This window comes from Ranitomeya variabilis, chromosome 1, assembly GCF_051348905.1.
Source record: "Ranitomeya variabilis isolate aRanVar5 chromosome 1, aRanVar5.hap1, whole genome shotgun sequence".
Lineage (NCBI taxonomy): Eukaryota > Metazoa > Chordata > Amphibia > Anura > Dendrobatidae > Ranitomeya > Ranitomeya variabilis.
In genome coordinates, this window is record NC_135232.1 from 120135216 (window position 1) to 120162802 (window position 27587).

Genomic DNA, 27587 nt, shown 5'->3' on the forward strand with positions numbered 1-27587 from the left:
CCCTGTTACCCTTGGGAAAATAAAAAATTCAGGGCTAAAAAAAATTTTTTGAGAAAAGAAAAATTATTTTTTATTTTCATGGCTCTGCGTTATAAACTTCTGTGAAGCACTTGGGGGTTCAAAGTGCTCACCACACATCTAGATTAGTTCCTTGGGAGGTCTAGTTTCCAAAATGGGGTCACTTATGGGGAAGCTCCAATGTTTAGGCACACAGGGGCTCTCCAAACGCGACATGGTGTCCGCTAATGATTGGAGCTAATTTTCCATTCAAAAAGACAAATGGCGTGCCTTCCCTTCCAAGCCCTGCCGTGCACCCAAACAGTGGTTTACCCCCACATATGGGGTATCATCGTACTCAGGACAAACTGGACAACAACATTTGGGGTCCAATTTCTCCTGTTACCCTTGGGAAAATAAAAAATTCTGGGCTAAAAATCATTTTTGAGGAAAGAAAAATTATTTTTTATTTTCACGGCTCTGCGTTATAAACTTCTGTGAAGCACTTGTTGGTTTAAAGTGCTCACTATGCATCTAGATAAGTTCCTTGGGGGGTCTAGTTTCCAAAATGGGGTCACTTGTGGGGGAGCTCCAATGTTTAGGCACACAGGGGCTCTCCAAACGCGACATGGTGTCCGCTAACGATTGGAGCTACTTTTCCATTCAAAAAGTCAAATGGCGCGCCATCCCTTCCGAGCCTTGCCATGCGCCCAAACAGTGGTTTACCCCCACATATGAGGTATCGGCGTACTCAGGAGAAATTGCCCAACAAATTTTAGGATCCATTTTATCCTGTTGCCCATGTGAAAATTAAAAAATTGAGGCTAAAATAATTTTTTTGTGAAAAAAAGTACTTTTTCATTTTTACGGATCAATTTGTGAAGCACCTGGGGGTTTAAAGTGCTCACTATGCATCTAGATAAGTTCCTTGGGGGGTCTCCTTTCCAAAATGGGGTCACTTGTGGGGAAGCTCCAATGTTTAGGCACACAGGGGCTTTCCAAACGCGACATGGTGTCCGCTAACGATGGAGATAATTTTTCATTCAAAAAGTCAAATGGCGCTCCTTCCCTTCCGAGACTTACCATGTGCCCAAACAGTGGTTTACCCCCACATGTGAGGTATCAGTGTACTCAGGAGAAATTGTCCAACAAATTTTAGGATCCATTTTATCCTGTTGCCCATGTGAAAATTAAAAAATTGAGGCTAAAATAATTTTTTTGTGAAAAAAAAGTACTTTTTCATTTTTACGGATCAATTTGTGAAGCACCTGGGGGTTTAAAGTGCTCACTATGCATCTAGATAAGTTCCTTGGGGCGTCTAGTTTCCAAAATGGGGTCACTTGTGGGGGAGCTCCAATGTTTAGGCACACGGGGGCTCTCCAAACGCGACATGGTGTCCGCTAAAGATTGGAGCCAATTTTTCATTCAAAAAGTCAAATGGCGCTCCTTCCCTTCCGAGTTCTGCCGTGCGCCCAAACAGTGGTTTACCCCCACATATGAGGTATCAGCGTACTCAGAACAAATTGGACAACAACTTTCGTGGTCCAGTTTCTCCTTTTACCCTTGGGAAAATAAAAAAATTGTTGCTAAAAGATCATTTTTGTGACTAAAAAGTTAAATGTTCATTTTTTCCTTCCATGTTGCTTCTGCTGCTGTGAAACACCTGAAGGGTTAATAAACTTCTTGAATGTGGTTTTGAGCACCTTGAGGGGTGCAGTTTTTAGAATGGTGTCACTTTTGGGTATTTTCAGTCATATAGACCCCTCAAATTGACTTCAAATGTGAGGTGGTCCCTAAAAAAAATGGTTTTGTAAATTTTGTTGTAAAAATGAGAAATCACTGGTCAAATTTTAACCCTTATAACTTCCTAGCAAAAAAAAATGTTGTTTCCAAAATTGTGCTGATGTAAAGTAGACATGTGGGAAATGTTATTTATTAACTATTTTGTGTCACATAACTCTCTGGTTTAACAGAATAAAAATTCAAAATGTGAAAATTGCGAAATTTTCAAAATTTTCGCCAAGTTTCCATTTTTTTCACAAATAAATGCAGAAATTATCGACCTAAATTTACCACTAATATGAAGCCCAATATGTCACGAAAAAACAATCTCAGAATCGCTAGGATCCGTTGAAGCGTTCCCGAGTTATTACCTCATAAAGGGACACTGGTCAGAATTGCAAAAAACAGCAAGGTCATTAAGGCCAAAATAGGCTGGGTCATGAAGGGGTTAATGAAACTTAACTATCTTTAAAGAGTTTGTCCACCTTTGAGCATATTTTTTTTTACTCCAATATTTGTGTTTGGGGCTAAAATTTATTTGGCTTCTATAGACTACTTGTTTTTCTGCACACTCAAATTTTATGTCGTTTGTGGTCATAAATGAACTGAGAGGAGCTCAGAAAAAGACATAAAAAATAACAAACCCTCTGTCAGACTATCATAGCGGGCTAACTGACGAATTCTCAGTTGACTCATTCTGTAGCAGGATTACATTTTTAATGAAACCCAATTAGAAAAAATATTTTTAGCCTTAAGTACATGCATTTAAATAAAAAAAAAAGAAAAAGAGTGGATGACCCAGATCCTTGTCTGTTCCATTAAAATCAGTGCAAGTTCTGTTCTGCTTTTTTTTTAATCAGAATTGGGCATCAGATATGAGGCTCCATTAACAATGGATGTCACATACAAGCCATCTATTTACAACGAATCCCTTTTTTTGTGTTCAAAAAAGCGGACATGCTCTTAGTCATCGTATTATGTCACTTACCATCATTATGTAATGTAGGAGTGGAGCACCACAGACACAACCAAGTACACTTAAGGTATATTCACATGTGGTAGATTTCTTGCAGACATTTCTGGGACTGAAAATATTTCCTATAGAGTAGAATGGCTTACTTCTGTGAATGGTATCCCTCCCCCGAATATGCATGTGGGGGGGGGGGGGGTTGGCTCAATGGCACACAGACCCTAATTTTAATTATTTTATTGGGTATAGGGCATATCTTATTTGGTTTATAAGATGGCTTCTTGTTGTTTATTATTGAGGTCAAAGGTCGTCCTGGTAAGCTGTGGGTTCACGAGCAAGTTAATTTTGTTTTTTTCCAGCTGTTTTGGCACCCTTCTTGTGAATTTCGATTGGTCAATTCAAAAAAGACCCGGAATAATTTTTCTATATAAATCCCAATGTTTGCCAGTTGACCCCATTCATTTCAAGAAGAAAGAAGATTCCGCCCTCCCTCCCTAATTTTAATCCTTTCTGTCGTGATGTTGTATTCGAGGGAAAATCGCCCAGCTATCTGGGTGGATGGGTTTGGTTATGGTTAATTTATAGGCAATTTCCTATTAATTGACTAATTTATTACAAAGTCATTTATGGTTACCCTGAATAAACACACCACGGCCATTATTTTCCACAATTCTGTGTTTATGTCTTTATTCATTAAGATTGTGGGTTTTGTATTGCCATGAGTTTTGCAAGTCCTGTTTGAATGAATAAGGGATCAAATGCTCTCCATTGCTCTAAGTAAGTGGCTCATGTACGGTGGCGTAATATGGCCATGTGCATTAAAAAAAATATCCAGGGATGTAAAACATGGACGGAAACTCATAATTTCCCATTCGCTAACAATACTCTGATAATACATTGTCTGTTATGGAGAGCAACATTGGAGTCAGCCATGTATAATGCGTCTCTGATCTCTGTGTCATGCACGGCTCTGCCCAGAACGACATGTTTTGCTGCACTGATTGCGTTTCCGAGCACAAACGTTTCTTCTTTTGCAGTAAAGTTGGTAAAACCAATTAAAGATGTCTGTGGAGATAATAGCTTAGAGATGTGTGACATCAAAGTGCTAAATAAATGCAGGCGAGCTGCGAGCACTAATGAGGATGAGAACTTCTGGCTTCTCTTGCCTCCTATTGGTGAAACTGCTGTCACATGTGATCGGAAGGTCATTTCTTTCATTCTGCTACCCCAGATTAACAAATGTGCATGAACTGACAAGATCTGCTGATTCTCAATGGAAAAGAATAGGTTCTGCTTGATTGTAGCTATTATTGGCCTGGGAATTGCGTGCTCCGAGGACTGGGTCTCTGCAGGGCTGGAGAACAGGTGAGCACAAAGCTTCATTTCAGGATAGCAGCTATTTATTACATTATCATTAATCAATCTAGAGGCAATGGAGCATATAACTACCATCAGGATGTATATTAATGCCATACGTACCCCCTATGATTGCAGTACACAATATGTCCTTTAACTGTTTCTTTCACGCATCGAAGAAACTCACTCAGTTAGAACAATGCAGCAAGTTTGCCCGCAGTCCTATGTAAAATCTAAGGTAGGAATATCACGACATTATAAACCCAGCACTGCTATATCACCAAAAAATGCTCCCCGACATCAGTTTAACCGTATGATTATTTCTATATCTCAGGATATGGGTTTCCTGAAATATCCATCTGTCGTGTATGTTATGATGAGTGCGATTGTGCAGCTTATGGGGTTTCTATTCTTGTTCTTTCGCTAGCTGTAGCCGTCAGGATGCAGAACGCTTTCTTCTCGTCTCTATTATACTACACACATATTCTTTCTACTAACAGTGAAACCGTCGTTGAGACAATGACCCAAAATTGCGTTGAAGAGTGGTCTTCTATGAGGGGTGGACTTACCAAAGGAACTGTAATTTTCCCTATATATTCATATATAATGTGCAGTACATGTACACAGGTCAGAATATCCTAGAGGTTGGCACTGCTGAGAATGAAATCTCTGGACGTAGGGCAGACTGGACATGTGGAGATTTGTTTAATCTTGTATTAAGACGACTTTGGGTCAATAACGGATAAAAGCCACAATATGTTTCCAGCTGCGAATCCAGCGCTTTTTAATTAGCGGGCATTTAAGCCTGCTTACTAGACATGAGAGGCAGAATAGATGACGGCTCCTGTATCAAACCTATATTCATTTCCTCTAGGAAATACAATGTCTGGCGTCACGTCATCTCCTGTGCACACATGATAACGTTTATCACAATGGCTTTTATTCTATTATTAATAACTGCATTTCATTATTGACTTTCTCATTATACAATATTAGGAGTTTTTTTTCTAACCGATCCAATATCATTGTGATTGTTCCAAGTTAGTCATAGGTTTAAAATCCCCCCCCACACACATTAAACTACAGCAGTCATAAGAACATCTGGTGTATGGGGGACTGTCCCCACGACAGACAGATAATAGAATGGATTAACACGAAGAGGCAAATGACATTAACATACATGATCCCTATGTTTTCAGGGGAGATAACCACCACTAAAGGTATCTGGTAGAGTTGAGCAAATCTCCCAAAATTCTACTTGGGTAGGTTCACTTAATTCATGGGGGAATTTAAATTTATATATGGTAGAATAAATTTGGGAAGGGGTTAACAAAAAATAAGTCTTCTTATACTCGCCTCTCTTCGATTCCCCCCATACCTGTCCTACTGCAGCTCCTGGTATTCTACCTTCTTTGTTCCAGTCCTTTTGTCACTTCCAATTGTATCTTTTGTTCAGTAGACCCCAGAATATCAGGTGGAATGTGATGCATGTCATTGAAATTAGTGATCTGTATCATTCCACATGCAGTCACACAGGGTTTGGTCATCAGTGGCCCCATGTGACAGCGTGGGCTTAGTGAAGGAAGACCTCTCCAAAACTGGACCACAAGGGCTTAATGAACAGAAGACCTCTCCAAAAGTGGCCAGTAATCCGAATTCAAGATAGAATACAAAAGAGCCAATTGGGCAATCCCCGGTGGGACAGGCGAGAATGAAATTTTCTTGTTTTTCTTCCTGACCCGTTTCTAGAAAATTGGAAGGGTTTGTAAAATTCAAGGTGAGCTTAAATTTAACTTGAATCAATTCACTCACCTTTAGTATCTAATAGTGTCTTTATCCACTCTGCCTATTGAGAACACCAGTAAGCTTAGTAAAGCTAAGGCCGGGATCACACATGCGAGAAATACGGCCGAGTCTCGCATGTTAATACCCGGCATTGCCGCCTTCCCTCAGGAGCGGAGTGTGCGGCTGCATGTATTGCTATGCAGCCGCATGCTCCGCTCCTGAGTGACTGCGGCAATGCCAGGTATTAACATGCGAGACTCGGCCGTATTTCTCACATGTGTGATCCTGGCCTAAGTGTTCATTTGTATGGGGCAGTCAGAGAGGTTTGACAGATAAAAATCTCTTGTGTAAGCATTTCAGCTATACGGGAAAGCCTACTATACCAAATATCTAAAGTAGGCTTTGAATGGAACATTTTTTTCACCAAAGCAATAGCAGGAAATAGCTATGGCTGTTAGCATGACCACCAATTACCCAGGTGACACAAGTTATTATAACAAACACCTCTTTTGCGATCTTCAGATACACAATATGGGTAAATTAATTGAAAAAAAATCTCATTTTTAATGGGGAGCCTATTCAAAAGGTTACGAAAAGACTCAGCCTCTGGTATTCAGGTGTTAAGGATCTTTTTACTGAAAATATATCCTCACATAGTGATTACTGCTGTTGCTAAACCGCAAAAACTTAATGAACATTTAATCAGACCACATTTTTACCTAGATGATAGAAAGGAGACTAATTCTAGGTCTGCTATGTACAGTGGCGACCAAAAGTTTGCATTTTTTTTAAAAGTGTGATTACTTCTGTCTGGTTGTTGTGATGCCATTTTCCTGGTGATTTCAGTAAACCGTAAGCAAATGTTTGTTAGCTATAAGGATAAAAATTGTGTTTGACATTGTTTTATCCCTTTTTGTTTTAGTTTTCAACATTTGCTGGGCCAAATGTTTTGAATATTTTGTCATGGGTAGTCGAATTTTGCCTAAAATTTTTATTTATTTATTTTTTCTGTGTATTTTTCGGTTAAAACGTGACAAATAAAAAGCCAAAATTTATCAGCAGATGTCAGGAAGCTTACTATTCTGAGGGTGAAGTCAGGCAAAAAAGTCAGAAAGAGGTAGATATGGAAATCAACTGCTCTCGTATAATAAAGATAGAAAAAGAAGTGTCACTTATAATAAAGATAGAAAAAGAAGGTTATGGAACAGCTGACAAACCTAGAAGTGTACAACCATGGAAAACTTCCTCCAAAGTTGATCAAATCATTAATAAAAAGTCCATAAAAGTGCTGTAGAGATTTCACTTGAAATGAATAAAGAATACGGAGTCAAAGTGAGTCGCCAAACTGTGGTGTGACGACTAAGAGCAGTAGGGTTGAATTCACAAGTTCCAGTCAAGAATAGAGATGAGCGGTGTTCGAGTCGAACTGTTCGCCAATTTCAAATTCGAGCTGTTATGGGCGGTGTTCGAGTTGTTCGTCGAACTCTAACAATTTACTTGAAATTCGGCTGTTCGAGTTTCTGTTCGATAACTGTTCGTTCACCAAAAACCTAACTTGATTTGCACATTAAATCTGTTTATCATTGTTAATAGACTGTTTCAGTGTATTTTGGGCAGCGGATAGATCTGTGCTGAAATAATGCTGATCTCTATTTTTTTTTTTCTTTCCTGCATTTACAGTGGGGCGGTGCAGTCTCTCAGCCTATCAGCAGTGCACACACACACAGCAATGTGCATGTGATGCACACAAGCAAGGGCATGTGTCATTGGCTGTGTATGTCTCATGTCCTTGCCCTATAAGAACCAGCCATTTTCCCCATCGCCATCATTTCCTCACTGCTGCAGCTTAGTGTTAGATGGCACCGCTGCTGCTGTGGGCGCTATTCAGTCAGAGTCTTTTTTTGCGAGCGAATTTTCTGAGAGATAGGTTCAGAGAGTAGGGACTAGTTGTAATATCAGCCCTTTTCAGGGTAGGTTACAGCAGTTCATAGCACTTTTTGCCAGGCAGGTCTGTGCCAGTGCTGTGCAAGTGTTTTTCATAGCATTTGGTGTAATCTAGCTCAGCCAATCCTTTTGGGCTAGTAGCATTGTATTGTAGTCATCTGAGTAGCCCGCCTATGAAGCTAGCTACACCACCTGAGTATCTAAATTTTTACTACATCTAACCCAGGAAATCGTTTTGGGCTTAGTAGCAGTGTCTGCACGTCAGCGGAGTAGCCCGCCTGTGAAGCTAACTACACCACCTGTGTATCTAAATTTTTACTGCATCTAACCCAGTAAATTGTTTTGGGCCTAGTAGCAGTGTCTGCACATCAGCGGAGTAGCCTGCCTGTGAAGCTAACTACACCGCCTGTGTATCTAAATTTTTACTGCATCTAACCCAGTAAATAGTTTTAGGCCTAGGAGCAGTGTCTGCACATCAGCGGAGTAGCCCGCCTGTGAAGCTAACTACACCGCCTGTGTATCTAAATTTTTACTGCATTTAACCCAGTAAATTGTTTTGGGCCTAGGAGCAGTGTCTGCACGTCAGCGGAGTAGCTCACCTGTGAAGCTAACTACACCGCCTGTGTATCTAAATTTTTACTGCATCTAACCCAGTAAATTGTTTTGGGCCTAGGTTCAGTGTCTGCATGTCAGCAGAGTAGCCCGCCTGTGAAGCTAACTACACCGCCTGTGTATCTAAATTTTTACTGCATCTAACCCAGTAAATTGTTTTGGGCCTCGGATCAGTGTCTGCATGTCAGCAGAGTAGCCCGCCTGTGAAGCTAACTACACCGCCTGTGTATCTAAATTTTTACTGCATCTAACCCAGTAAATCCTTTTGGGCCTAGTACCACAGTTTGGCCACTCAGCTCTGCTCGGTTTTCATCTATCGTTTTTTGTGCCAACAACTACAGATACAGAGTTGCCAATTAGTTAACCACCAAAATGAGTGGCAAAGGCCTGCTGCTGCTGGAAAGGGGAATAGGCGTGTTGGAAAGGGAAAAAAGGTTGTGTCCATGGGGTAGGTGGTAAAGCAACAGTAACATCTGCAGAAGAAAGACCATCTTCCAGCCAAAGTAAGATGTCTACTTCTTTTCGTGGACAATCTGATATGATCCCTTTCTTACGACCATCGCTACGAGCATCGCTACAAATTCCAGATGAGGCACCATAACAGCAGGTGCTTGAACGGATATCAAGTGTTCGTTCAAGTGTGCTCTCCTCCATGTCAACTTCAACATCACAACTACTCCAGTCCTCAGAGGTGTCACCCCAATTGCACTTGCTTTCTCACAGCTCCCAAGTCTCCAGCCGCCCATCTGAGTATGGGGTAACACAGATGGTTGAGTCTGCAGAGCTGTTTACTCATACTATAGCCTGGGAATCAGAGGTCTGCTCCAGAGCTTCTGTGAATCCAGACAAGGAAATGATCTGCACTGATGCCCTTAATCTTTGTGAGTCGGATCCAGGCCCAGGTGAAGAAGGTTCTGAGCATAATGTAGACCCTTGCTCCCAAACTGTAACTCCTGTTGGTGGAGACAATGAGGAAGATGATGATGAGACTTAGATACCTGATTGGAACGAAAACTTGACTTTTCGGTCAGGGCAGGAAGAGGTTGGCTCTGAGGACGACGGGTGGGAAAACACTCAGGATGATGATGATGAGGTTGGAGACCCCACTTACTGTCAACCCACAGTCCACCAGTCCATGAGGTCAGCAGAGGAGGTGGAGGAGGATGCTAGTGATGAGTCGGACAACAAGGTTAGGTTGCCACTTCCTGGACAGAGACGGAGTACTGGAAGCACTTCAACAACTGCATCCTCAACCCCAACTATGCCTCTGAGCAGAAGTCGTGGTGGCTCTTCAGGTCGCATGGGCTCTAAGCCTTGCATAGCCTGGGCATTTTTTGAGATCGCAAAGGATGACCCAACTCATGTTGTCTGTAAGATTTGTCAACAAAATCTCTGTAGAGGCCAAAAAATGACTAGTTTGAGTACTTCATGCATGAACCGTCACATGAATATGAGGCATAAGTTACAGTGGGAAGATCACTGTGCTACAACGCGGCCTAGTGGGCCAGGTCAACCACCGTCTGCCCCATCAAGTGCATCTGCCTCCTCTTCATCCTCTGTGACTGTGGGGACAGCAGTCGCACATGGTTTTGGATGCAGACCTTCCACCTCTTTACCCGCAACTGCCAGCATGATTGGCAGGTCGTCAGGACAATTGCAAGTGGAAACACCTGCTGGTGTTGAGCGCTCTCTGTCTTCGAAACCACATTTTGATCAAGGCAACATAACATCTCCGCCTCCACCTTCCTCACAGACCAGCCGTTTGCCGGGGACACCCTACTCAACCCCATCTAAGCACGGCAGCCAGCCCCCTCAGTCCCTCAGATGTGGACAAGTAAAAGACCATTTCCTCCTAGCCATGACAAAGCTAAGAGGTTGAATTTCACCATCTGCAAGCTGTTGGCTAAAGAAATGCTGCCTTTCCACCTGGTGGACACAGAGGATTTTTGAGACCTTATGTCCGTCGCAGTGCCCCAGTACCAGATGCCCAGTCGTCACTACTTCTCAAAGAAATCTGTGCCTGCGCTACACCAGCATGTCGCACACAACATCACTGCTTCCTTGAGAAACTCTGTGTGTGACAGGTTGCATTTCACCACAGACACTTGGACGAATAGACATGGACAGGGGCGTTACATGTCGGTGACTGGGCACTGGGTAACTATGGTGACATCAGGAGAAGGGGCTGCTGTCCAAGTCTTGCCATCCCCATGAGTTGCTCATCGATCCTCTGTATCTAGAAGTTCCTACACTGCTTCTGCCTCCTCAACCTTCTCTCGGTCCTCCACCTGCACCCAAAGCCTGTCTGATAATGCCACCCGCGTTCTAACTGCGCAGAAGGAATCCTGCACACCTCCTTACTATGCTGTCACCAGGGCTCAATGGCATCAGGCGGTGTTTACATTGAAATGTCTGGGAAATGTGAGTCACACAGCTGAGGATTTGTGGTCAGCTCTGGAGAACGAGTTCTATCAATGGTTGTCTCCACTCAACCTGCAGCCAGGGAAGGCCATGTGCGACAATGCTGCAAACCTGGGTGCGGTTCTTCGCCGGGGCAATGTCACACGTGCCTTGTATGGCTCACGTTTTGAACCTGGTTGTTCAGCAATTTTTATCCAACTATCCCGGACTAGATGGGCTTCTGCAGAGGGCACGGTCACTGTGCTCACTTCCGCCATTCGCATCCTGCAGCTCAACAACTTACATCTCTAGAGAAGTTGTTGGGCTTCCCAGTTCACCGGCCGAAATGCGATGTGCCCACACGGTGGAATTCAACTCTGCACATGTTGCAGCGACTGTGGCAGTATCGACGAGCCCTGGTGCAATATGTTATGACATATAGCCTGGGCCAATGAGATCCAGAGGTGGGGCAAATCACGCTGCAGGAGTGGTCTCAGATCAGGGACCTATGCACCCTTCTGCACAGTTTTGAAATAGCGACGAAGATGTTTAGTGCTGACGATGCCATTATCAGCATAACTATTCCAGTGATTTACATGCTGGAGCACACCTTAAACAGTATTCGGAGTCAGGTGGTGGAACAAGAAGAGGAGGAGGAGGAACAGGAGTAGTCGTATGCGGAAGGGATAATATCTCCAAGGTCCTGATGGTCGGCAGCACCAAGGTGGCTGGCATTGGAGGCTGGAGGAGAGGGATTACCGAGGGCGCATGGTAGCAGCCAAACTATTGAGGAAGGTGCAGGAGGCGAGGAAGAAGTGGAGGACGAACTGGCGCTGGGAATGGAAGACTCATCAGATGAGGGAGACCTTGATCAAATTTCTGTTGTGCGAGATTGGGGGGAGAGGGCAGAGGAAGGAAGCATGATTCTCACCTCGCCGCCACCAAGACAACAAGGACTTGGTCCTCCTGGATGCGCAAGACACATGAGTGCCTTCTTGCTGCACTACCTGCAACATGACCCTCGGATTGTCAGAATCCGAAGTAATGCCGACTACTGGGTTGTCACACTCTTAGATCCCCGGTACAAAAGTAAATTTGCCAAAATAATTCCTGCCATTGAAAGGGATTCACGCATGCAGGAGTATCAGCAGAGACTGTTACAGAATCTTACATCTGCTTTTCCACAAAACAGCAGTGGTGCACGTAGTGAATCTCTGAGTTCTAACTTGCCAACCGTGGGACTATCGAGTCATCACTCAAACCATAACAGTAACATCATATCTGGTGGTAACAGCAATTTTTTCCAATCGTTTCAAGATTTTTTTAGACCATCCTTTGCAAGGCCAGAGGAGAAAAGATGTCTGACGCATAGCCAATGCCTAGAGAGGATGGTACAGGAGTATCTCCAAGTTAACATCGATCCCATGACTGTGGAACGGGACCCTTGCTCATTTTGGGCTTCCAATCCTGAAAAATGGCCTGAGCTCACCACTCACGCCTTGGAGATCTTGTCGTGCCCCGCAGCCAGCGTTCTCTCTGAACGTGTGTTCAGCGCTGCTGGTGGTGTACTGACAGATAAGTGCACGTGGCTGTCCAGTGACAATGTAGACAGACTAACGTTCATCAAGATGAACAAATCCTGGATCCGCAAGGACTTTTCTACCCTTTTCTACCCCCACTTAAATTGATGCCACTTAAGTGTTGTCTGTTGCCGAATTTTTGGAAAAAATGGAGACTCTTTTTGGAGTCCCCTTGCTGTGTTTTACATGACGTTGCCATCGTCAATTCCAGGTGGGTGGGGTCATCTGCAGAGTTGTTTACTCATACTATGGCCTGGGATTCAGAGGTCTGCTCCAAAGCTTCAGTGTCTGCTAGTCAGCAGAGTAGCCCACCCGTGTTTATCTAAGTACTAATTTTTAACTGCATCTAGCCCAGGAAATCCTTTTGGGCCTAGTAGCATTTTGTGCTACTCAGCAGAGTACCCACCCATGAAGCAATCTACACTGCCTATTTATCTAAGTACTCATTTTTAACTGCATCTAGCCCAGGAAATCCTTTTGGGCCTAGTAGCATTTTGTGATACTCAGCAGAGTACCCCACCCATGAAGCAAGCTACACCACCTGTTTACCTATGTACTATTTTTTAACAGCATCTAGCCCAGGAAATCCTTTTAAGCCTAGTAGCATTTTGTGCTACTCAGCAGAGTACCCCACCCTTGAAGCAAGCTACATCGCCTGTTTATCTAAGTACTAATTTTTAACTGCATCTAATCCAGACAATACTTTGGGCCTAGTAGGAATTTCTGCTACTCAGCAGAGTACCCCACCCATGAAGCAAGCTACACCGCCTGTTTACCTAAGTACTAATTTATAACTGCATCTAGCCCAGGAAATCCTTTTGGGCCTAGTAACATTTTGTGCTACTCAGCAGAGTACCCCACTCATGAAGCAAGCAAAACCACCTGTTTACCTAAGTACTATTTTTTAACTGCATCTAGCCCAGGAAATCCTTTTGGGCCTAGTAGAATTTTGTGCTACTCAGCAGAGTACCTCACCCATGAAGTAAGCTACACCACCTGTTTATCTAAGTACTAATTTTTAAGTGCATCTAGCCCAGGCAATACTTTGGGCCTAGTAGCAATTTCTGCTACTCAGCAGAGTACCCCACCCATGAAGCAAGCTACACCACCTGTTTATCCAATTACTAATTTTTAACTGCATCTAGCCCTGGAAATCCTTTTGGGCCTAGTAGCATTTTGTGCTACTCAGCAGAGTACCCCACCCATGAAGATTTTTCAATCTAACCCATCGGCTCTAGGGTGTCCGCTCTCCCTCCAGCTCTCTCCTTCTCACAGGTGGACTACCGCGTGTATTCACACTGTGGCGAATCTTTTGGGCCCAGGCATAAGAAGTCGTCGAGGTAATGGATAATATGTGCCCCCTTAGAAACGTCCATGACGACCCATTCGAGGAAGCAACTAAATGCCTCAAATAGTGAGCAGGATATGGAGCACCCCATGGGCAAACAGCGATATATGTAGTATGCTCCTTCACAGAAGCAGCCCAATAGGTGGACACTATTAGGAGGCACAGATAGTAACCGGAACGCCCCCTCAATGTCTGTTTTGACCATTAGGGTGCCCCGTGCCAACTTCTTGACCCGCCTGATTGCCTCGTCAAAGGAGGTACAGTATATAGTACTGTACTTGGTTCCGCGTCGATGTTGTCATTTACTGACCTGCACCTTGGATATGACAAATGGTGGATTAGTCTGAATGTATTGGGTTCCTTTTTTGGCACGACTCCCAACGGGGATACCACTACGTCTTCTAAGGAAAGTGTTCTGAATGGACCCGCCGCCATTCTACCTAAAGATATTTTTTTTTTTTTTTTTTTTTTGTCAAGACGTCTGGGTGTTGGTAGGGTGATTTTAGATTTTTACTCCAGCCTTTCTTGATTTTAGAAGGGCATGACATGCCTATATCTGTGTCTCCTCCTCCTTTTACTCCTCCACCTCTTTTCTTTTTCCATGACTATATGTAGTTGTGACTTTTCCATTAGTTTGTTGTGTCTTCTGAGCAGTTTGTCAGCTTTTGGACACCTTTTAAGGTGTTTTCTTTGTGTTTGTATGTGTTTGTGTTTGCCTGCCATTGGTTTCAATGGGGTTTGACGGTGTTCGTTGAATGTTCGACGAACATTCTTCGAACACGCCCCAATTCGACGAACCAAATCGAACACTAGGGTGGTGGCTCAACACTAGTCAAGAAACCTTTCATCTTTGCAAAGAACCGAAAGGTCCGACTTGAATTTCCCAAAGAACACAACCAATGGAAAGAGACAGATTGAGCTAAGAGGTTGTGGTCGGATGAATCCAAGTTCAATCTGTTTGGTAGTGATGCCAAGCACTATATATACTGCCCAATTGGAAAACTTAATGATGTAAGGTACCAAAATGCTACAGTGAAACATGGTGGTGGCAATGTTATTGTTTGGGGCTGCATTTCTGCATCTGCCATTTGCCCTCTGTATAGAATTGAAGGAAATATGAATGTTACCATAAACATGGATATACTGGAGAATGTAATGCTGCCACATGGTAAAACCAAAGTAGGGAAGGGCTGGAAATTACAGCAAGACAATGATCCTAAGAACACATCCAATTTAGTCAAAAATTGATCAGCAAAGAAAAAATGTTCACCTGTTGCAATAGCCAAGCCAATCACCTTATTTAAACCCTATAGAGCACCTTTGGGATGAATTAGGGTGAAGAGTTAGGGCCTGTACCCATAGCAATAAAGATGAATTGTTTGTAGATTTGCAAATGGAATGAAGCAAGATCCCTCAAGATGTCTTGAATACCCGAATGGCTTCAATGCCCCATCAGTGTGGTGCAGTAATTAATGCAAGAGGTTATGTTACAAAATACTAAGTATTGTAAACAATGAATTACTCTCTATGTTGTGATCAATAAATAGTACATGCAAAACTTTTGACAGTCAGTTTTCTTTAACCCCTTCCCGACCCATGACGCCACGTAGGCGTCATGAAAACCCGTGCCAATCCGACCCATGACGCCTATGTGGCGTCATGGAATGATCGCGTCCCTGCAGATCGGGTGAAGGGGTTAACTCCCATTTTACCCGATCTGCAGAGACAGGGGGAGTGGTGCTTCAGCCCAGGGGGGGTGGCTTCACCCCCCCCCCGTGGCTACGATCGCTCTGATTGGCTGTTGAAAGTGAAACTGCCAATCAGAGCGATTTGTAATATTTCACCTAAAAAACTGGTGAAATATTACAATCCAGCCATGGCCGATGCTGCAATATCATCGGCCATGGCTGGAAACACTGATGTGAGCCCCCCACCCCACCGATCGCCCCCCCAGTGCTCCGTTATGGGGTCCGGTCCCCTCCGTCCGCCTGCCGGCTCCCCCGTCCTGCTGTCTGCTCCCTCCTTGTTTAGATTCACCCCCCCTGTGGTCCGATCACCCCCCCCTGTGCTCCAATCCACCCCCCCACCACCCCTTCATACTTACCGATCCTCCCGGTGTCCGTACGTCTCCTCGCTGGGCGCCGCCATCTTCCAAAATGACGGGCGCATGCTCAGTACGCCCGCCGAATCTGCCAGCCGGCAGATTCCTTACAAGTACATTTTGATCGCTGTGGTAGGTTCTATCACAGCGATCAAAATAAAAAAAATAATAAATAAACCCCCCCCTTTATCACCCCCATAGGTAGGGACAATAATAAAATAAAGAAAATATTTTTTTTTTCTTTTTCCACTAGGGTTAGGGTTAGAACTAGGGTTAGGGTTAGAACTAGGGTTAGGGTTACGGGTAGGGTTAGGGTTAGGGGTAGGGTTAGGGTTACAGGTAGGGTTAGGGTTAGGGTTATGGCATGTGCGGATTTGGCTGCGGATCCGCAGCGGATTGGCCGCGGATCCGCAGCGGATTGGCCGCGGATCCGCAGCGGATTGGCCGCTGCGAATTCATAGCAGTTTTCCATCAGGTTTACAGTACCGTGTACACCTATGGAAAACCAAATCCGCTGTGCCCATGGTGCGGAAAATTCCGTGCAGAAACGCTGCGTTGTATTTTCCACAGCATGTCAATTCTTTGTGCGGATTCCGCAGCGTTTTTACACCTGTTCCTCAATAGGAATCCGCAGGTGAAATCCGCACAAAAAAACACTGGAAATCTGCTGTAAATCTGCAGGTAAAACGCAGTGCCTTTTACTTGCAGATTTTTCAAAAGTCGTGCGGAAAAATCTCACACGAATCCGCTACGTGGGCACATACCCTTAGGGTTAGGGTTGGAATTAGAGTTAGGGTTGGAAATAGGGTTAAGATTAGGCTTGTGGTTAGGGTTACGGATAGGGTTAGGGGTGTGTTGGGGTTACAGTTGTGGATAGGGTTGGGATTAGGGTTAGGGTTGGGATTAGGGTTAGGGTTGGAATTAGGGTTACGGGTGTGTTGGGGTTAGGGTTGTGGTTAGGGGTGTGTTGGGGTTAGGGTTGGGATTAGGGTTATGGCTACAGTTGGGATTAGGATTAGGGGTGTGTTGGGGTTAGTATTGAAGTTAGAATTGAGGGGTTTCCACTGTTTAGGCACATCAGGGGTCTCCAAACGCAACATGGCGCCACCATTGATTCCAGCCAATCTTGCATTCAAAAAGTCAAATGGTGCTCCCTCCCTTCCAAGCCCCGACGTGCGCCCAAACAGTGGTTTACCCCCACATTTGGGGTACCAGCGTACTCAGGACAAACTGGGCAACAACTGTTGGGGTCCAATTTCTCCTGTTACCCTTGCAAAAAAAAATTACTTGCTAAGACATAATTTTTGAGGAAAGAACAATTATTTTTTATTTTCACGGCTCTGCGTTGTAAACTTCTGTGAAGCACTTGGGGGTTGAACGTGCTCATCACACATCTAGATAAGTTCCTTGGGGGGTCTAGTTTCCAAAATGGGGTCACTTGTGGGATGTTTCTACTGTTTAGGCACATCAGGGGCTCTGCAAATGCAACGTGACGCCCGCAGACCATTCCATCAAAGTCTGCATTCCAAAACGTCACTACTTCCCTTCCGAGCCCCGGCATGTGCCCAAACAGTGGTTTACCCCCACATATGGGGTATCAGCGTACTCAGGAGAAATTGGACAACAACTTTTGGGGTCCAATTTCTCCTGTTACCCTTGGGAAAATAAAAAATTGTGGGCTAAAAAATCATTTTTGAGAAAAGAAAAATTATTTTTTATTTTCACGGCTCTGCGTTATAAACTTCTGTGAAGCACCTGGGGGTTATAAGTGCTCACTATGCATGTTCCTTGGGGGGTCTAGTTTCCAAAATGGGGTCACTTGTAGGGAAGCTCCAATGTTTAGGCACACAGGGGCTCTCCAAACGCGACATGGTGTCCGCTAACGATTGGAGCTAATTTTCCATTCAAAAAGTCAAATGGCACGCCTCCCCTTCCGAGCCTTGCCGTGCACCCAAACAGTGGTTTACCCCCACATATGAGGTATCAACGTACTCAGCAGAAATTGCCCAACAAATTTTAGGATCCATTTTATCCTGTTGCCCATGTGAAAATGAAAAAATTGAGGCTAAAAGAAATTTTGTGTGAAAAAAAGTACTTTTTCATTTTTACGGATCAATTTGTGAAGCACCTGAGAGTTTAAAGTGCTCACTATGCTTCTAGATTAGTTCCTTGGGGGCTCTAGTTTCCAAAATGGGGTCACATGTCGGGGAGCTCCAATGTTTAGGCACACAGGGGCTCTCCAAACGTGACATGGTGTCTGCTAGCGATGGAGATAATTTTTCATTCAAAAAGTCAAATAGCGCTCCTTCTCTTCCGAGCCTTACCATGTGCCCAAACAGTGGTTTACCCCCACATGTGAGGTATCGGTGTACTCAGGAGAAATTGTCCAACAAATTTTAGGATCCATTTTATCCTGTTGCCCATGTGAAAATGAAAAAATTGAGGCTAAAATAATTTTTTTGTGAAAAAAAAGTAGTGTTTCATTTTTACGGATCAATTTGTGAAGCACCTGGGGGTTTAAAGTGCTCACTATGCTTCTAGATAAGTTCCTTGGGGGGTCTAGTTTCCAAAATGGGGTCACTTGTGGGGAAGCTCCAATGTTTAGGCACACGGGGGCTCTCCAAACGCAACATGGTGTCCGCTAAAGATTGGAGCCAATTTTTCATTCAAAAAGTCAAATGGCGCTCCTTTCCTTCCAAGCCCTGCCGTGTGCCCAAACAGTGGTTTACCCCCACATATGAGGTATCAGCGTACTCAGGACAAATTGGACAACATCGTTCGTGGTCCAGTTTCTCCTTTTACACTTGGGAAAATAAAAAAATTGTTGCTAAAATATCATTTTTGTGACTAAAAAGTTAAATGTTCATTTTTTCCTTCCATGTTGCTTCTGCTGCTGTGAAACACCTGAAGGGTTAATAAACTTCTTGAATGTGGTTTTGAGCACCTTGAGGGGTGCAGTTTTTAGAATGGTGTCACTTTTGGGTATTTTCAGCCATATAGAACCCTCAAACTGACTTCAAATGTGAAGTGGTCCCTAAAAAAAATGGTTTTGTAAATTTTGTTGTAAAAATGAGAAATCACTGGTCAAATTTTAACCCTTATAACTTCCTAGCAAAAAAAAAATTTGTTTCCAAAATTGTGCTGATGTAAAGTAGACATGTGGGAAATGTTATTTATTAACTATTTTGTGTCACATAACTCTCTGGTTTAACAGAATAAAAATTAAAAATGTGAAAATTGCAAAATTTTCTAAATTTTCGCCAAATTTCCGTTTTTTTCACAAATAAACTCAGAAATTATCGACCTAAATTTACCACTAACATGAAGCCCAATATGTCACGAAAAAACAATCTCAGAATCGCTAGGATCCGTTGAAGCGTTCCTGAGTTATTACCTCATAAAGGGACACTGGTCAGAATTGCAAAAAACGGCAAGGTCATTCAGGCCAAAATAGGCTGGGTCATGAAGGGGTTAATTAAATGACCATACCTATATTCTAAACCATTTTGGTTAAAATTAAGGTCTTGCATGGTGACAACATCATGCACTTCAAATTCCTCACCAGGAAAATGGCCTCACAGCAACCAGACAGAAGTAATCACACTTTTTTAACAAATGCAAAACTTTTGGTCTCTGTTGTATATACAGTGGGTACAGAAAATATTCAAACCCTTTAAATTTGTCACTCTTTGTTTCATTGCAGCCACTTGATAAATTCAAAAAAGTTCATTTTTTTCATATTAATGTTCACGAAAAAAAAAAAAACCAGAAAAGTTTGCAAATTTAATAAAAAAGAAAAACTGAAATATCACATGGTCATAAGTATTCAGACCCTTTGCTCAGACACTCATATTTAAGTCACATGCTGTCCATTTCCTTGTGATCCTCCTTGAGATGGTCCTACTCCTTCACTGGAGTCCAGCTGTGTTTAATTAAACTGATAGGACTTGATTTGGAATGGCACACACCTGTCTATATAAGTCCTCACAGCTTATAATGCATGTCAGACCAAATGAGAATCATGAGGTCAAAGGAACTGGCCAAGACGCTCAGAGACAGAATTGTGGCAAGGCACAGATCTGTCCAAGGTTACAACAGAATTTCTGCAGTACTCGAGGTTCCTAAGAGCACAGTGGCCTCCATAATCCTTTATTGGATGAAATTTGAGACCACCAGAAGTCTTCCTAGACCTGGCTGTCCAGCCAAACTGAGCAATCGTGGGAGAAGAGCCTTGGTAAGAGAGATAAAGGAGAACCCCAAGATCACTGTGGCTGAGCTCCAGAGATGCAGTAGGGAGATGGGAGAAAGTTCCACAACATAAACTATCACTGCAGCCCTCCACCAGTCGGGCCTTTATGGCAGAGTTGCCCGATGAAAGCCTCTCCTCAGTGCAAGACATATGAAAGCCTGCATAGAGTTTGCTAAAAACACATGAAGGACTCCCAGACTATGAGAAATAAGATTCTGATGAGACAAAGATAGACTTTTTTAGTTATAATTCTAAGCGGTATGTGTGGAGAAAACCAGGCACTACTTGTCAACTGCCCAATACAATCCCAACAGTGAAACGTGGTGGCAGCATCATGCTATGGGAGTATTTTTCAGCTGCAGGGACAGGATGACTGGTTGTCATTGAAGGAAACATGAATGCGGCCAAGTACAGAGATATCCTGGATGAAAACCTCTTCCAGAGTGCTCTGGACCTCAGACTTGGCCGAAGGTTCATCTTCCAACAAGACAATGACCCTAAGCACACAGATAAAATAACAAAGGAGTGGCTTCAGAACAACTCTGTGACCATTCTTGACTGGCTCACCAGGGCCCTGACCTAAACCGATTTGAGCATCTCTGGAAAGACCTGAAAATGGCTGTCCACCAGCGTTTACCATCCAACCTGACGGAACTAGAGAAGATCTGCAAAGAAGAATGGCAGAGGATCCCCAAATCCAGATGTGAAAAACTGGTTGCATCATTCCCAAGAAGACTCATGGCTGTACTAGCTCAAAAGGGTGCTTCTACTCAATACTGAGCAAATGATCTGAATACTTATGACCATGTGATATTTCAATTTTTCTTTTTTAGAAAATTTGCAAAAATTTCTACATTTCTGTTTTTTTTTCAGTCAAGTTGCGGTGCAGAGTGAACATTAATGAGAAAAAATGAGCTTTTTTTGAATTTACCAAATGGCTGCAATAAAACAAAGAGTGAAAAATGTAAAGGGGTCTGAATACTTTCCAAACCCACTGTATGTGCACCAAGTTTTTTTTATAACGTTTTGACCATCTGTACATGATAAATCTAGCCTAAACCACTCATTTGTAGTCTGTTCCCACTATTCTCCCCCCCCCCCCAAAAAAAAAAATAAAATTGTAAAGTGACAAGAAAAGCAAATGTTAAATCAAATACTGAAAAAACTGCTTTATAATATGGGCCATTGATAATATAAAATACGAGGCAAACATACTTTGTACACTAACTGTATCTCAGGCTGCATTCACATACAGTGGAAACTAGTTTACATAAACCATATAAAAAGACACATATGCATGTTTTTCTCAATATCTGTCATGAAATCTGATTAAACCTTTCTCGTTGTATGTCAGTTAAGATTAGCATAGTTATTAATATTTGCCAAGTGCCAGAATAATGTGAGAGAATGTTTTAAGGCATTGTTATTACTGCAAAGTCAAAAGGTTAAATACATTTCAGTAGTATTTGGTACCATTGCCCTTAAACTGAATGACTTGGGTCAAACGTTTGGGATATCCTTCCACAAGCTTCACACAATAGTTGGTTGGAATTTGGGCCCATTCCTCCTGACAAAACTGGTGTAACTGATCCAGGTTTGTAGGTCGCCTTGCTCGCACCTGCCTTTTCAGCTCTGACCATAAATTTTAAATAAGATTGAGATCAGGACTTTGTGATTGCCACTCCAAAACATTGACTTTGTTATCCTTAAGCCACTTTGTTACCACTTTGGCAGTATGCTTCAGGTCATTGTCGATTCGGAAGACCCACTGCCGCCCAAGCTTTAACTTCCTAGGTGATGTCTTGAAATGGTGCTTCAGTAGTGTCACATAATCTTCTTTTCTCATGATGCCATCTATTTTGTGAAGTGCACCAGTCCCTCCTGCAGCAAAACAACCCCACAAGATGATGCTGCTGCCCCATGTTTCACAGTTGAGATGGTGTTCTTAGGCTTCCAAGCTCCTCCCTTTTTCCTTCAAACCTAACGATGGTCATTATGCCCAAAAAGTTCAATTTTAGTTTCATCAGACCACAGGACATGTCTCCAAAAATTAAGGTCTTTGTTCCTGTGTGTATTTACAAACATTAATCTGGCTTTTTTTAATATTTCTTTAGGCATAATGGCTTCTTCCTAGCAGAGTGGCCTTTCAGTCCATGTTGATACAGTACTCGTTTCACTGTAGATATTGACACAATCTTACCAGCTTCCGCCATCATCTTCACAAAGTGTTTTGCTTTTGTCCTTGGGTTGATATGCACATGTGGGACCAAAGGACGTAACCCATCTCCTTCTGGAGCGGTATGATTGCTGGACATTCCCATCTTGTTTGTACTTGCGTATAATTGTTTATACAGATGAACAAGGCATCTTCAGGTATCTTGGAATTGTACTCAAGGATGAGTCAGACTTGTGCAAGTCTACAATTTTCTTCCTGATATCTTGGTTGATTTCTTTAGACTTTTCCATGATGCTAAACAAGAAAGCAGCGTGTTTAACAGCAAATATTAGCCACATGCACAGCACACTGAGGGAAACTTGCAGGTGAGCCATGCCCACTTTATTGCCGACCATGCCCTCTTGCAGACCATTACTTTTGATCTGCCTCCCCAAGCTCGTAAAAATAATTTAATTGTATTAAATATATAAAAAACTAAAAAAAATACATAATGAAGTGAGACATCACAGGTAAATTTAAAAGAAACGGGGGGGACACCTAGGAAGCCTTGCTAACTAGATAGTATGTGGTATAAGTAACAGTACTAGCAGCAAGTATGTAATGATCACAGCTAAAGGGAAAGTAAGGCACAACAAGCAAAAGGGCTTGGCAAAGTAAACCACCCAGGAGGATACCAATACATCTATATGTCACTTCACAATATGACACAGAAAATGAGACTATAAATAATGGATACCCACAATGACCAATGTCCAAAAAACCAAGAACAAGGCAAGAAATCTGGGCCCACCACACCAGGAGGCAAAAAGCAGTGAATACATTGGTGGAGGACTTAGCAACTGGCTTCTTCTTCCATTAATCGGTGTTTGACCAAGACTACAGACTCCTACATCGCGAATGCTGTTTATGCATATATATATGGGGCTAATTGAGGGCTCATTGTTTACAAAAGGCTATGTGAGGGCTTGTCTGTATATACAGGTCCTTCTCAAAAAATTAGCATATAGTGTTAAATTTCATTATTTACCATAATGTAATGATTACAATTAAACTTTCATATACTATAGATTCATTATCCACCAACTGAAATTTGTCAGGTCTTTTATTGTTTTAATACTGATGATTTTGGCATACAACTCCTGATAACCCAAAAAACCTGTCTCAATAAATTAGCATATTTCACCCGACCAATCAAATAAAAGTGTTTTTTAATACCAAACAAAAAAACCATCAAATAATAATGTTCAGTTATGCACTCAATACTTGGTCGGGAATCCTTTGGCAGAAATGACTGCTTCAATGCGGCGTGGCATGGAGGCAATCAGCCTGTGACACTGCTGAGATGTTATGGAGGCCCAGGATGCTTCAATAGCGGCCTTAAGCTCATCCAGAGTGTTGGGTCTTGCGTCTCTCAACTTTCTCTTCACAATATCCCACAGATTCTCTATGGGGTTCAGGTCAGGAGAGTTGGCAGGCCAATTGAGCACAGTAATACCATGGGCAGTAAACCATTTACCAGTGGTTTTGGCACTGTGAGCAGGTGCCAGGTCGTGCTGAAAAATGAAATCTTCATCTCCATAAAGCATTTCAGCCGATGGAAGCATGAAGTGCTCCAAAATCTCCTGATAGCTAGCTGCATTGACCCTGCCCTTGATGAAACACAGTGGACCAACACCAGCAGCTGACATGGCACCACACACCATCACTGACTGTGGGTACTTGACACTGGACTTCAGGCATTTTGGCATTTCCTTCTCCCCAGTCTTCCTCCAGACTCTGGCACCTTGATTTCCGAATGACATGCAAAATTTGCTTTCATCAGAAAAAAGTACTTGGGACCACTTAGCAACAGTCCAGTGCTGCTTCTCTGTAGCCCAGGTCAGGCGCTTCTGCCGCTGTTTATGGTTCAAAAGTGGCTTTACCTGGGGAATGCGGCACCTGTAGCCCATTTCCTGCACACGCCTGTGCACGGTGGCTCTGGATGTTTCCACACCAGACTCAGTCCACTGCTTCCTCAGGTTCCGGTCACCTCTTCTCGTACAGCGTTTTCTGCCACATTGTTTCCTTCCAACAGACTTACCATTGAGGTGCCTTGATACAGCACTCTGGGAACAGCCTATTTGTTGAGAAATTTCTTTCTGGGTCTTACCCTCTTGCTTGAGGGTGTCAATGATGGCCTTCTTGACATCTGTCAGGTCGCTAGTCTTACCCATGATGGGGGTTTTGAGTAATGAACCAGGCAGGGAGTTTTTAAAAGCCTCAGGTATCTTTTGCATGTGTTTAGAGTTAATTAGTTGATTCAGAACATTAGGGTAATAGGTCATTTAGAGAACCTTTTCTTGATATGCTAATTTATTGAGACAGGTTTTTTGGGTTATCAGGAGTTGTATGCCAAAATCATCAGTATTAAAACAATAAAAGACCTGACAAATTTCAGTTGGTGGATAATGAATCTATAATATATGAAAGTTTAATTGTAATCATTACATTATGGTAAATAATGAAATTTAACACTATATGCTAATTTTTTGAGAAGGACCTGTAGGTGGCTATGTGGATTCTCATACTTTGTATAGGGGCAATGTGAGGGCTCATTCTGCATACAAGGAGGCTATATGAGGGCTCATACTGTATATAGGAGGAATAATTATCCAGCTCACCCATAAACTGAAGTCCTCCAGTAGTGCAGGAACATGAGAGCATGTGTCGGCAGCAGGAAATGAAGACAACTAAAGATCAAGTAGTTCGAAATGGTCAGTCTGGTGTATTTCCAGGGATCTGCATTTTTATAAACATGCTACAAAAATATTTTTTAATGATTTTTTTTAAATAAATAGTTTTTAATACTTACCTCTCCGGATCTGTTGCTGGACATCTTCATCAAGTTGTATATAGGACGCTATGTGGGAGCTCATACTGTATATAGTGTGGCTACATAAGCTCATGCTGTATATTGTATATATATGGGGCTTTGTGGGGCTCATACTGTATATTGTGGGCTGTGTGAGTGCTCATACTGCATATAGGTAGGGTATGTGAGGGTTCATATTATATATATATATAGAGGACTTTTGGGGGCTCATACTGTATATTCTCTCACATTCTCTTATGTGGCCCCTCAGGAAAATGAATTGTCCATCCCTGCTGTAGACCGTGTATTGTATGTGTATAATGTACAGGTAAATTCAATGATGCACTTGTAACATCTCTCTGATCACAATCTTTCACTTTTCTTCTCTATTTGGACTACACTACCATGATGACTTATTTCATCCTCTACTCGTCTCTGCGGAATATATACTGTCAAGTAGGAGAAAATAGCGCAAATAGGATCTTATCCAAAATACAATTGGTTTAAAACAATCAAATTGCACTCACCAGATGGAGATATATATTAAGCTGATAGGAGATATTCACTGCAGCAGATTCACAGGTCCAGTAACGGCCACCAGATAAAGAGAAATTAGGAAAAAAAGTGGACTTATTCTGCGCTGCTGAATAACTGAAGATCCGGGTATAATAAATAAAATGTGGTTTTATTCAACGCATTTCAAAGTACTGAGACTTCTTCATCAGGAAATACCATAAAAAATCTTTTGGATATTTGGATACCATCTTCCTCAAATTATTAGTAACCCCCTGCCATACGGATGTAATGGATGATGAAAACCGTTCCTCTTTCGGTAATCCGGAAGAACGATTTTTATTAAATGAGCTGAACTGAGGATGGAACCCATACGCCCCGAAATACGGGGACTTACCAGTAGATTCATGACAACAATAATTTGCTATGAATTTGACTAACGGTAAGTAGGTAACCCAATCCTCCGGATTCTCAGACACAAAACATCTATGATAAGTCTCTAGATTTTGGTTAACCCGCTCAGTCTGCCCATTAGACTGCTGGTGAAAATGACAGATGGATCCCCATATGGTTGCAAAATGCCCTCCAAAACTTGGAAACAAACTGTACCCCCCGGTCAGAAACAATATTGGTCGGGATTCCATGTAATTTTACAATTTCCCTTATGAAAATTTGCGCCAAGGACTTGGCGTTTGGTGAGGCTGATAATGCAATAAAATGAGACATCTTACTGAATCTATCCAGGACCACCAAGATTATCATATTCCCCGTATTCCCCGTCGACACCATTAGATCCATGATAAAATCGACCAACAAGTGAGTCCAAGGTCTACGAGTGAGTTGGTCAGGGCACGAGAATGAGAGGTCTTAGAACATGCACAGACACTGCAGGCAGCTGTATGCTTCCTTTTGAACCTCTGTCCACTAAAAACGTTAAGTATGAAGAACAGTGGTGGCTTTATTACCAGGATGTCAAGCCAAGACTGAATTGTGATGTTTGCTAAGGACTCAAAGATTAACAGGAACAGTTTTCCTAAAGGACAGGTAGCAGGGGCATCCTCCTGAGAGTCAACAACCTCTCTTTCAAGATCAGAGCATACAGACGCTATAACCACCCCTTTTTGTAAAATAGGTCCCGGTTCACAATTAGTTCCTCCCCCAGGAAAACAACGAGATAAGGCATCTGCCTTAATGTTTTTGTTCCCTGGCTTATATGTGACAAAAAAGTTAAACCTGGTAAAGAACAATGCCCATCTTGCCCGTTGAGGCGTTAGACGTTTCACCGATTCCAAATACACAAGATTCTTATGTCCGTGATCACCATAACCAGATGAATTGCTCCCTCCAAAAAATGACACATTTGATTGCCAAGAGTTCCCTGTTAGGCTACGTTCACATTTGCGTTGTGCGCCGCAGCGTCGGCGACGCAACGCATAACGCAAACAAAAACGCAGCAAAACGCATGCAAAACGCTGCGTTTTGCGACGCATGCGTCCTTTTTTTGGTTGATTTTGGACGCAGCAAAAATGCAACTTGCTGCGTCCTCTGCGCCCGGACGCGTGCGCCGCAGTGACGCATGCGTCACAAAACGCAAGTGCAACGCATGTCCATGCGCCCCCATGTTAAATATAGGGGTGCATGACGCATGCGGCGACCCTGCGGCGCCCGACGCTGCGGCGCAGACCGCAAATGTGAACGTAGACTTACTGATGTCACATTTATTCTCTGCAGATGACAGTTTTTTCGAAAAATATGCACATGGATGCCATTTACCAGAAGATGCACCCTGCGACAACACAGCCCCCACTCCCACCTCAGATGCGTCAACCTCAATGATAAAAGACTGAGAGACGACAGGCTGTATGATGATCGGCAGATGAAAAACACGTCTTCAAAGTATCGAATGCCTCCCTGGCCGGACTA

At 42.9% G+C, this 27587-nt stretch overlaps 1 protein-coding gene across 1 annotated transcript in view; it reads left to right on the forward strand.

Moving 5' to 3' along the window:
• Window positions 1-3957: 3957 nt before the first annotated feature.
• LOC143807249 (V-type proton ATPase subunit S1-like protein) overlaps window positions 3958-27587 on the forward strand; it is a 100127-nt gene continuing 76497 nt past the window's right edge. Inside the window, exon 1 of the mRNA XM_077288600.1 lies at window positions 3958-4114. Coding sequence (XP_077144715.1) covers window positions 4023-4114 — 92 coding nt within the window. The 5' untranslated portion in view covers window positions 3958-4022. The remainder of the gene's footprint in view (window positions 4115-27587) is intronic.